Raw genomic sequence first — 11,908 nt, forward strand, 5'->3', positions numbered from 1 at the left:
GTGGTATTATTTTAGATGAAAGAGCGGGCTGTCAAAGAAAAACCCTGCTCTCTCCCTTTATCTCCCATTAGCGGAATGAAAATTGAGAACGAAGAAGATAATAAACAAAAAACAGAAATGCAACGATGTACCCCGAAGTGCAGTGCGGGGAAGAATAAATCTGTGGACCTTTTCAAGGGGCTGAGCAACGAAAATGTTTGTGAATCTCAAAGTAAAACATGGACTGCCCAATGCCCAGTTATCTAAATACATTCCAGGAGTTATTCTAAAGTGTTCTGTTAAACGAATATATTAATCATTGTAAAGCAGCCATAAGACCCTTATGAATACTCAAAATATAACCTAGAAACTATTCTGATTTCTATTTCGTTAACTGAAAATGTGTTTTTTTTAAATGTATATGTATATATTTCTCTGATTGTTCCCACGGCTTTTCTCGGTGACACTTTGTGTGGAGGGGAAACTTGAATTTTTGTCCTTTCCCTTTGGCAAGAAACGGAAGCCTTCTTTCAAGAAAGTGTTTGCTAGTGTAATATTTCTGACCCTTTAAAGGCGTTTTAATTGAATATATCCTTTTATAATGATTTGTACCCGCAACGAGTGTCTTTTCTTAGATTTAGCATTTTTGAGTGGGTCTTATCGGGGAGTCGTATTCAGAACTTCTTCAGAGGCTTCTTCCTCCTGTAACCCTTGATATAACCACTGCAGAAAGTGCCTTCGCCTGTTGTTTTTATCGCTTTTAATGGATATCCCAATCCCAAAACCCCAAAAATATACCGCTCTGAGTCTGGTGAGAGAAATAGATGAGTGGTTTTAGCGGAATATTAAAATAGTCCATATGTGCACCATCAAGGTCAGATTTTACTGTCTATTTCATTTCCATTTAATGGCTTGGGCGGGTTTCATTTCGCTCTTTAGAAGGACACAGCACATTTGCTCTGGGTAAAGTTTATATAAAAAATTAAAAAAGGTTGTTGTCCAACAGAAATGTTGTTATTTTAGCTTGCAATGTTTTCTTATCATCTCTTAAGCCTGAAGCGGCGTGAAGCTCCGCAGCCCCCGTCTCCCCGACGATGCTGTGAACTTTGCTGAAAGTTTATTGACTTTTTGTTGGTGGGGCCGCCTGGCTGTGCAATGCGCCTGCGCCGTCCCAGGATTTCTCCCAGGACTCGGTTGAAATAGGAGGTGGTCCGAAGGGTCTGGAGGAGTCGGTCTGTGTTCGGCATCTGCCTCCCAACATAAGGCGAGCCGCGCCACCGCCGCTCGAGTGCTGTCTGACACGGTCTCGGTCGCTCTTGACTGGTGTACCTCCAACCAGCAAGCTCTCCTCTCCAACCCCCCTATTATCCCACTTCGTCGCCGCAGCGCCTTCTCCGAGTTCAGAGCATGCCAACTTGGGTATGCGCTTGTGCCACAGCCGCCGCCCCCTCCACCTCCACATCTGTCACTAGTTCCAGCGAGAAAGCGGCGACACTCGCAGCGCCCGACGAGCTCCCGGGTACAGGTAACCACAAGACATTTCTTTTCCATTGCATCGCATTAAGGGAAAGAAGGGACTACCGTGGATTATGGGACGCGCGAAATTTGGGATTGTTTGCATGGAACTGACCTGCTTCAAGTAATGTTTTCGAAATTTGATTTTTTTTTTAAATTTATAAAAATAGCGAGCCAATCTATCCAGGTTCAGTTCACTTACATTTTCCAACATGTTTCGGGAAGTAAGCTGAACATGTCAATCTCAAAGTCCGAACGACGGGAGTGCTTTACTCTGCAATGGGGCTGTGAGTAAAGTGATTCTCGGATAAAACCCGGATCATCTTGAACCAAGCCTAATCAAACCTTGGAACACAGCTCACGGTGGACCCTCGATGCCCCATCTATGACCCATGCAGCCGTGTATCTGCTACACAGCGGAGCGGGCACATTTATTGACATTCTAGGTTTCACTGAGAGAGCAGTTGCAATGCTAATGTACCGCGTAGAACGAAACTAACCACGTTTCCCCTTTGCCAAGTCTGCTTAGGGTTTCATAGTGTTCAATTCTCTCGGCAGATTGTGATTTAACATGTGCATAGCCTGGTGCCCGGTAAAGCACGTGCAGGTTGTATATAAACACTGGTGCCTGGCTGTTGCACACCTGAACCCACTCGATCACGCCAGTCGGGGCAGTGACAAGGGTCGCCGCCGTGCAGGGTATGCTATGGAACCGGTGCATCGATTTTTCTCACCCCTAGTGAAGTTGGTTTTATACAATCGTTCAGATGTAAACGCGCGGCTTTCTGCCACAGACCGAGGCGAAGCGACCGGTCTACCAGCCTGGCTACAAAGCGAGTCCAGCTCTTGAGTTGTTCCCAGCTGTTTCCGGTGCGGCGAGAAGTTTACTCCTAATAATGTTGATGGGATGCATTCAATAAGGGTTCCGGTGCGGTCAGCGGTACTTGTTCTGACAGGATCAAATGCGGGGAGCACTTTTTATTCGAAAACTGTATTTTTCTATTTCATTAGCATCAAGCCTCCAACTAATGTGAGACAAACGTTTAACAGTAAAATTAAGTATGTTAAAAGGAAAACAAAATCTAGTTGACTTCGCGAGTCTTACACATAATCTCGATTATTTCGGTTAATGTTAATGTGGGATTTTTGCAATACGATGGAGAAATAGTATTAAATTAGCAATAGTATAAATCATATTCGGTTGTTGTGCTTTTTAAATTCGAGTACTGTCCTAACTCATGAGTTTGGTTGTAACCGCGGACAGAGCGATAGATACTCAGCCTTACACCATGTTACTTGCTGGAAATTTTCATTTTATTATGAAGATCAAAATTAACATTTTCCAAATAATTCAATACGTCTAATTTCCACCTCTCCCCCCCCCCCCCCCCCCCCCCCCCCCCCGCCCCCTCCCTCCCCCTCCCCCCCACCACCACCCCACAAACACACACACACACGGTGTTCTATAAGTTTGCCGAATATGGGCGAATTCATACACGGTTATTTCTTCAATCAGAAGTGCACTGTAATCCGTGAAGCAGATAAATATACAAGAGAGGCGATCGTTTCACTATAAAACACACCCTCCTCGAAATTTGGATGTAAAACAGCTGACTGTTGAAATCCGTCCAACTTACTCCACTTTATTCTGTACACAAACTGCATAATGGACTAAACATTTCCCAAAGTCATTCCCCTGCCCCCGTTTAAAAGCCAACCCATCCATTGTTTACACTTAGAAACTGCTTGTTTGTCTTATTCGATGTATTAATCAACACTGCCAGCTAAAAAGTGCTTTGAGCTCTTCGATTCTCCAAACAGTGTACTCATAGTGATATTGTGATAATCCAATGAGTAATGATGCCCCCGAAGCAGTTGGGACATAGACCTAAGAGGGAACGCCGATGAATATGCCGCAGCGCGCCCGGCCTTCCAATGTGCCTGCGCTCAATTAGCAAGTACGCTTCTTATTAGGCCGACACCGATGGCGAAATTGCATCGGCTTCATAAACCAGACAGCAGCTCGACACAATATTAGTTAAAGCGGAATGGGTGGGAAAACTGTGGAAGGAGAGATATTCCAGACTGATGCACCCTTTCAGGTTTATGGACTTATTTTCCAGGGTAAATTTATCTTGGCTGAATGAAGTTTTTATTCGATAGAGCGTCTGTGTATAAATGCCATGTTCCCAATTACTCAGCAACTAACCTTCACTGTTCCTATTTTTAACAAAACAATCTGGTGTTCCGTAGTGATGGGGCGGGAGTGTAGGAGATGATGACGTTTAAATTAATGGGAACCTGCACCCATTTATCGATGATGAGTGAAAGACATCCCTCTTCAGCAGATCCTGACCAAACGGCCACTCTCCCCACTCTACTTTGCGTTCAGTCGGATGGGCTTCGGCCGGTGGCGTCCATTCCCATTGCAGACCATGACATTACAATTAGCCGCTGCACTGTTCTGGAAGTGTTCTGCAACATACTTTTAATTGGGTGCAGGAATGTTCTCGGGCATGAAGCTGTCAGGTTGGCAGTGGAAAGGACACACTTTAAGCAGCCTGCATTGTATCTGCCTTTTTATTACCTCTCCTATATTGACGCTTAATCGTAATAAAAAACCCCGAATACCATTCACTCCTATAAATCACCTTTTGGTTAAGGCACTGCCAAACAGCCTCCTAAACGCTGCGGCGGCCAATTTTTGTTTTTGTTTTATTACTATGTGTGCGCGGAAATACAATTTAAACACAGGGGATTAAATGTACCCGGGCCATATTCAATATTGCACAATGTGATGGGGCTGAAATTAAAACAATGAAATCAGACGATGATTAAATATATTGATACATTTGTTTATATAATTTTATTATATTTGTGATCACGGTGGCGAGAACGCAGCTTAGTACCTTTAGCAAACAAAACGTGGTATAGCAAGTGTCGAACTAAATCGTCCTTTTTCCATTTATTCGGTCTTTATTCTCGGGGGGTTGCCCTATCTCTCGGCTTGGTGCCTTTATTTTCCAGTGCCCAGTAAACATCCAATTAAACCCGCCCAGTCACATTGATTCCGCGGAGATGTTCTCTCGTCAGCTCTAAGTTGTTGTTGATCAGCTGCAGTGGATATTTAAAACACCTTTTTTTTCTGCTTAATATTTTATGGACATGGACATGGTTCCATGTTAGGAGACAAGTGTAGACGTTTTATCCAGTTGAGCGTTTGCCGAATATTTATTTAAAACTCCTACATCTTGGCCAGAAGATTACAAATCCGACCGCTGCGTGGGTATTCGATCTAATTTCGCATACTCCAGATACAGCGTGAGGATGATTCAAATCGCTATTCAGCTACAGGCGCGATGCACCTGTTGTGTGCAACAATTTGCAAGTCTCTTGGAAGCGCGTTGTTTCAGAGCACAGTTTTACAAAGATAAAAACAAAACTTTGCAGTGGTTGTTTTTAAGAAAATGGCAATCCTCAGAGGTCTTGAACTGAACTCTGCATTGATACCTCGACGTACTGTAATCGGACCAACAATGCATCATTAATCGTGATTGTATCTGGTCAGAAATTCTTCTTTTTTTTTTTGTAATTTGTTTATTCCAAGTGATTTAACAGTTTGTCTCTCTTGGAAAAGTGCCATTATCAGATCTCGTAGGTCAGGTTGGTCCTGCAATATCAAGGCTTTTTTTTCAGCGTCGCTGGAATATACATGCTCATCGCCCGTGCTTGCTTGCTCTTTCAAAACCTCTTGGCTTTGTTTAACGGAGTCCACTTTGGAACACAATCCACGTTTTATTTTATTTCTCTGTGGTTTCCGTGACAAACAGTGCTCTCAGCAAGAAGGGTAATAAAAATACAATATAAAAGTTCACTTTACACTAAGGTAAATATATTCTGAAACCATATATGTGGTTTCAGTGGGACTTACACTTCCGAATGTATTTGTTGTCGCGGGAGATATGAGATAGTACTCTCTCTATTGCCCCCCAGAGACCGTACACCAACTCTATTAAAATGCAGGCCAATACACAATGATCCCCGCTGCCTGCGATGCCAGTTGACTTTAAGAGGAGATAAGTAGGACACGTTTCAGTTGCTTCGGAAAGACCTTTGTACTAAACTGTAAAATTCAGTTTGGACATTTTGCAAAGGATAATTGGGACACAAGAGATTGGACTACTTCACGGTAAGGGAACGACTCTTCTCTCTTTGCACATAGCATTTTCAAAAATTATACGACGATATCGTGGATAATGTAACAAGGCACCGTGATTTTGGACTTATCCCAGGCCCCATCAATATCAGAGCAGATCGCGAACATATATGCTCGTCGTTCTCCTTGAGACTCTGTAACAAAACCCAAATTGAGAAATTTGAACAAAAAATAGGTGTGAAAATAATTGGGCATTTTCCATTAATTGATGCTAAAGATAGAGAGGGTAGAAAGCACTTCCTCTGGTTTAATTTTATTTAAATATAATTGAAACATCTGCAACTGCATGGGGGCGTTCCTCAGTTTAATGCACTTGACGTGCTCCAAATATTTTAAAATCTCGTTGATACAAGCACATGACTGATCGATGTGCTAGAATACCGTTGTCCTTCACATCGTTGACACTTATGTGGCAATGGTAGTTATTAACGGGGAACGTCCCCTCGCTTTCCGACCAGCTAAGTGAGTAAAATCGCCCATTTAGTTTCAATCAGTGAAAAGCGACACTAAAGTATGAGTTAACATAATAGACCCTAATCAACGGCTCGGATAATTACGGACACATAACCCCGGATAGGAACTTCTTTCATTGAGCGCACGTTGACAAATTACCCGTGACTAGTTTCATTGAGCGTTATCTGCCACGACTGTTGAGAGTTAAAGGAGAATTCTGGTGTGACTTTTCTTACCAACACTAATGGAAAGTCTCACCAATTAGCAAAGCCAATCTTTACAAAATGTCACTGTATTTTATTCTGGGTCATTGCAGAGGAATTCCGCATGATGTCAGTTCGCTTGGTTTGCCAATTCCTTTCAAATAATTTAGACCGATTACCGTTCTCATTCGCTCACGGCGTTTTATTATTGTTTGGAAAAATACATCTAACGTGGTGTTTACTTGCTAGAACGATGTGGCCGTTATAATTATTTCGGCATTTTCCTTGTGTTTTATTGAAGTAAGTGTTCTGTACTTTCTTGCGCAAGAAACGTTGGAATAACTAATGGGATCTTTCTAATGATCCGAAGAAGGAGTCAATTACTTCTGCGCCATGACCATAAACCACTAAATCCCTGGTGATCTGAAGACCAGAAAATGCTAATTAGTCGCATCTCTCCTTATTTTCCCAAATGCAATAACGAGCGATTCTCACCGATTCAACCGTGACAACAGTTTTAAGTTACTATCTTAAAAAGGAGCAAGAACAACGAATGATCAGCGGAGACACCCCAAAAATGCGGAATCCCATCGAATCCCTAGTGGGCTCCCTAGTCTGAAGAAGGGTCTCGACCCGAAACGTCACCCATTCCTTCTGTCCAGATATGCTACCTGACCCGCTGAGTTACTCCGGCATTTTGTGTATATCTTCGGGCTCCCTACTCATTTGTACCCGAAAACCAAAGTTATCCGTTTAGATTTTTTTTTCAGAATATTATTTAAGAACATAGGTGTAAGGAACAGATTTAGTAATCAGAGGGGGAGGAACCGTTTTGCTTGGTGTTTGCATTTAAAAGAGCAACGTAATTTAGGCAATGTTATAAACTATTGATCAAATAGCAACACAGCCCGAATGTGTCTCCTTGAAAATATGTCCCTTTGATGCATCGGTGCGTGAAAGGTTAGGACAAATAGCCGACCCGACCTGCAGCTTCTTCCTTCACACTATTGCTGCACTGTTGGGATCAGCGTCGGATTCCTGGAATGATAAATAATGATTAATAACATTTTTTAATTACTGTTTTAGAACGTTTTATTCATCGGGCAGCACATCCAATTCTCTTTTTGATTCACTGTGGATCACGGTGGCGTTTGGAGTGAATGGGGCAAAAGTCAATTTCTGCATCCTGGCGCGCTTGCATGCAGCGTTCTACCTGTCGCGGTTATTATCGATGGCTCTTGTTAGGCTACAGGCCGAAAATGTTTTCATTTTACCTCTGTTTAAGGCCGCGGCGGGGCACTTACTGCCCTTCTATCGTCCCCCAGCGAGGGATATAAATAAACAGTCTTGCGGATGGCGGTGGCTGGCATGGCCATACTTTACTGGTCTGGTTGTTTACTCTGTGAGACTCAGCAAACATGGTCTGCTCTCAAATAAAACGTCAGGCTGTGTTTGGTGAATGTGTTTACACTCTGTTAGTAAGACATGCGGATTTTACTGTTATATTGCTTGTTCTCCATATTGGTTTACCTTGAGGCAGTACTTTAGGGGTGTGTGTTAAAGTAGAGTGAATGTCTTGTTTGATTACTCGTTAAACTTTTAATAAGAATGGAAATAAATCACGTCGACGCTCACTCTCTGTTTTGCTTTTGCCCCTCACACCAAGGTTTCAGCAAGTTGGCACGGTTTCCTGCAACTAGCGCTCTATCTGCGGGCACCATGGGCAGTAAGACTATTCCGGCTCCCGTACCCATTCACCCATCTCTACAACTAGCGAACTACGCCTTTCTTCAGGCTTCCAACGGCGTCCCCACGCCATCAGAGCAGTTGCACAACCTCTACGGCTTCAGCACCCTGCACACCGTCCACCTCCACCAGTGGACCCTGGGCTACCCTCCGATGCCTTTGCCCCGGTCGTCCTTCTCCAAAGTACCAGCTGTCTCGGCTCTGGTAGACACTCGGTTCCAGTTGCCCACCATCCCGATCTTCCCCCACGTCTTCCAACCCAAGCAGGAATCAAGCACTATTCCGAACAAGGCAAGGCCCAGGTTCGACTTCGCCAATTTGGCCATCGCGGCAACCCAAGAAGATCACCCTAAGCTCGGACAACTAGATGAACAATGTTCTCCCTCGGCCATTGGGTCCCTGCTGGATGTCACCAAGCTATCGCCGGAGAGGAAGCCCACCAGGGGCAGATTGCCATCCAAAACCAAAAAAGAATTTGTCTGCAAATTTTGTGGCAGGCATTTTACAAAATCTTACAATCTCTTGATTCATGAAAGGACCCACACCGACGAACGGCCCTACACGTGTGACATTTGTCACAAGGCGTTCAGGAGACAGGATCACCTCCGCGACCACAGGTAAGGAGGCATCCTGGTTTCATTTTGAAGGGGGAGGGTAAAGGGTGAGCGCCGGAATGAACTCCGCTTAGTTGAGGTTCTATTGTCGAAGTCTCAGGAGACCCCTGCAGAACCGATTGTAAACAGCAGAGGACCAGAAACTTTGATCCAATTTCAAGGAGTTCAAACTTTTATGTCAAGGCGTTCGCAACACGAGTCTTGGTAGTAACGTCAGCAGCTTAATTCCTCTCCCCAGAATCGCATGGGAATTCTCGTTGAATCGAAGGCAGGGCAGATACGATAGTGGCGTTTAAGAGGCGTATGCGGGGAATGGGGGATGTGGATCACGAGGAGACAGAGGAGATTAATTTGACCTGACATTACGTCAGGGGCGAACATTGTAGAATGAAGGGCATGTTCCTGTGCTACACCTTTCTAAATCCCAAGTTCTATGGTGGTTTAAATGGCTGGCTGGCAATACTATTTATCTTGTCAAGCGAATTTGTAATGTGGGTGAAACAGCATAGCAGCAGCTCACTGAAAGTGCTTTGAATAATTCCGCTGATTTTACAGACGTATGATTTTTTTTTTTTTGCTTTGATGTAGGTACATTCATTCCAAGGAAAAACCCTTCAAATGTCAAGAATGCGGCAAAGGATTTTGCCAGTCCAGAACATTAGCCGTTCACAAAACACTGCATGTGCAGGTAAAAGAGCTCAAAACCGCAAAAATAAAGTGCTGAGCACGCCTGCAAACAGGACTTACTGAGTGGAACTTTGATGAACGCCTATAACGTGGACATATCTGTCAAATTTAGAAGCAGCATAGACTATATCCATTCTACCGCCGTTCTTTTCTGTTATTTTAATTCAATTTGGAACAGGTTATCTGTATCTGTGGGATACCACTCTCAGACGATCCGTGTCGTTTTCGAAGGGAGAGCAAAAACCTTTTTGTTTCCCTCCTGTGACACAAGGGCTGTTGACGACCTCCATCGTGAACTTGGAGTCTGGAAGTTGCTGCATTGCCTTCTGTGTTTAACATGAATGAATCTCCGCGCATACGCCCGACCTGAGGCGAATGTGTGACCAAAGAAGCAATCTGAAAACCCGTCTCCTTATCCACACTGACCTAACCATGCAAACTCAAAGGTTTTGCGGAGAAACGTTGACCCGAGGCACCATCCATTACCTCACGTACATCCCCAGAGACAAGCCAGAGATCCCGGAGTGTGGGCAGAGTCGTTGTTTTTGAGTTAAATCCGTCGAAATTTAGGGCAAAGAATGGAATAAATGTTCAGATTTCGGCTGGAGGCCAAACAGAAAACAAAGCAGCGGTGAACGGGTAAAGATGTGGAGACTCAGTGCTGTTTGAATGTATGAGAAACATCTGACAATGGGCTGGGGTAAGGCAGAGATACCCGTGTAACGTAGTAAGGAGAGCCGAACCACATATCTATCACCGCAAACAACAACAAAAAACAATGCAGCGAAGGGGTCGAAATGTGTACCGCAGGGGTCGTTAGCTCGTCATCTGCGTTGCTTGAATCGGAACAGCGAAACACTGAGCTGTGTAGCGGGAGCGCGGGTGTTGGAAACAAGGCAGATGGTTGATAAAAACAACAGGGGGGGAAATGAAGCGAAAGAACATAAAATCTCCCAAGTTAAGAACATTCTAACTACATTCCATTCTCCGTGTTTTTTCTAAACACAAATGGTTCTTTGTAAATGTTTTTGGCACTTTACGCTGTTTTTTTTTTTTTTTTACTATTTTCATGTATCACTGGATTTCTAATCTTTTTAAACGAATAAATTGCCATTTCCTAGGCAGCATTTAGTGCGCTGGCCGTTTCTTTACCAAATGAGATTTCTGTTACATACAACGAGGCCGTGTTCCATTTTCACCGCCTCTAGGCGGAGAACGAATTGGACAAGCCACAGTCTACCTATTCACAGTCTACCTATTCACCTATACACCCCAACCTACACTCATCAAAGAGACGCAACAGCGTCCCTGCATACTTTCCTCCGCTTGATCCGCACCCATCCTTTAGTATTCGGCTGTCGCTTGCAGCAGGGGAGATAGAATTGACGTTTTCAATCCGCCTTTTATTTTTGCGAGCAGCTTCGATGCGAGTGGCCTTTGTGAGCGAGGTCGCTTACCTGCTGATTTAGGGGAATGGTAGCGTTGAGATTTAAGGCAGAAACTTCCCTGCTTTTCACCGACAGTTTTTAGGTACGCCAGATTGGCCAAATGCATTCAGTAAGATAGGAACTCTATATAGAAGGGGCACGACCAATCTGCATTGCTAAGTCTATGATGTGTGTATTCTCTACTGTAAACCCACTCAAGATTTGAACGTGTCCATGGAGAGGCTGGTATAAAAACACGCTTCAGAATCGTATTAAAATCCTATTACGTTTAGGTTTTGTTTTACATCTAAAGGAAAAATAAACGGTCCACTCTCCCACAACCTCTTCCCATTCCAATAATACTTCTCCCGCCCATGTCGTGTTGTCTGTTCAAACAGTCGTGGTTATTTTCACAGTCCTTTTTCTATATTCTAATCTAACGATTAGAAATTAAATTATTATACTAGATCAGGATTGAGCACACCGTCATAAAGCACGGGGTTACCGTACCACAGTACATACATTCGAGACTGATCTCTATTCATCCCTGACGAGGATCTATCCTTGCAGCCAAACTGCAGTGAACATGATTTTGCACACTTATCTGGCTAATAACCAAGGTTGAAACCTTCTTCAGGTTCACGAGAAACCCGCATTCTGTGGCGTGAGGCTTCACATTGGAACGGGCACCTTACACAACAGCAGAGTAGAACAGGGCGCGATTCTTTGAAGACACAAAATGCTGGAGTAACTCAGCGGATCGGGCAGCATCTCAAGAGAACACGGATAGGTAAAGTTTCAGGTTGGGACCTATCCATGTTCTCCAGGGATGCTGCTCCACTCGCTGAGTTACTCCAGCATTTTGTGTATTTTTCTGTAATCCAGTACCTGCAGTTCCTTGTCTCTACAATATTATTTAAAAGGTTTACAGCCGAAATGTTGACTACAGTACTGAAATTAAACTGTGTGTCATTGGATCCCAACTTACTGTTGAGAGACATCAAACAATGAATAATAGTCGAACCTTTGGAAGGGTGACATATTTACATCGCCTGCAGGTAGATTTCA

At 43.8% G+C, this 11,908-nt stretch overlaps 1 protein-coding gene across 2 annotated transcripts; it reads left to right on the plus strand.

Moving 5' to 3' along the window:
* Positions 1-1,173: 1,173 nt before the first annotated feature.
* On the plus strand, positions 1,174-10,537 carry osr1 (odd-skipped related transcription factor 1). Of its 2 annotated transcripts, none has more exons than XM_033021486.1 (3): positions 1,174-1,504; positions 8,033-8,729; positions 9,315-10,537. In XM_033021486.1, the coding sequence occupies exons 1-3, from the start codon at positions 1,387-1,389 to the stop codon at positions 9,448-9,450; spliced, it is 951 nt and encodes a 316-aa protein (XP_032877377.1). In that variant the 5' UTR covers positions 1,174-1,386; the 3' UTR covers positions 9,451-10,537. The 2 variants fall into 2 exon arrangements, with proteins under 2 accessions (XP_032877377.1, XP_032877378.1); XM_033021487.1 differs by lacking the exon at positions 1,174-1,504 and adding an exon at positions 5,084-5,683.
* The last annotated feature ends 1,371 nt before the right edge of the window (positions 10,538-11,908 follow it).

This window comes from Amblyraja radiata, chromosome 5, assembly GCF_010909765.2.
Source record: "Amblyraja radiata isolate CabotCenter1 chromosome 5, sAmbRad1.1.pri, whole genome shotgun sequence".
Classification (NCBI taxonomy): Eukaryota; Metazoa; Chordata; class Chondrichthyes; order Rajiformes; family Rajidae; genus Amblyraja; species Amblyraja radiata.

Coding starts and splice junctions, on each gene's coding strand:
- osr1 (XM_033021486.1), top strand. CDS start 1,387: ATGCCAACTTGGGTATGCGCTTGTGCCACAGCCGCCGCCCCCTCCACC. Junction 1,505..8,032: donor CGACGAGCTCCCGGGTACAG/GTAACCACAAGA, acceptor CCTCACACCAAG/GTTTCAGCAAGTTGGCACGG. Junction 8,730..9,314: donor GATCACCTCCGCGACCACAG/GTAAGGAGGCAT, acceptor GCTTTGATGTAG/GTACATTCATTCCAAGGAAA.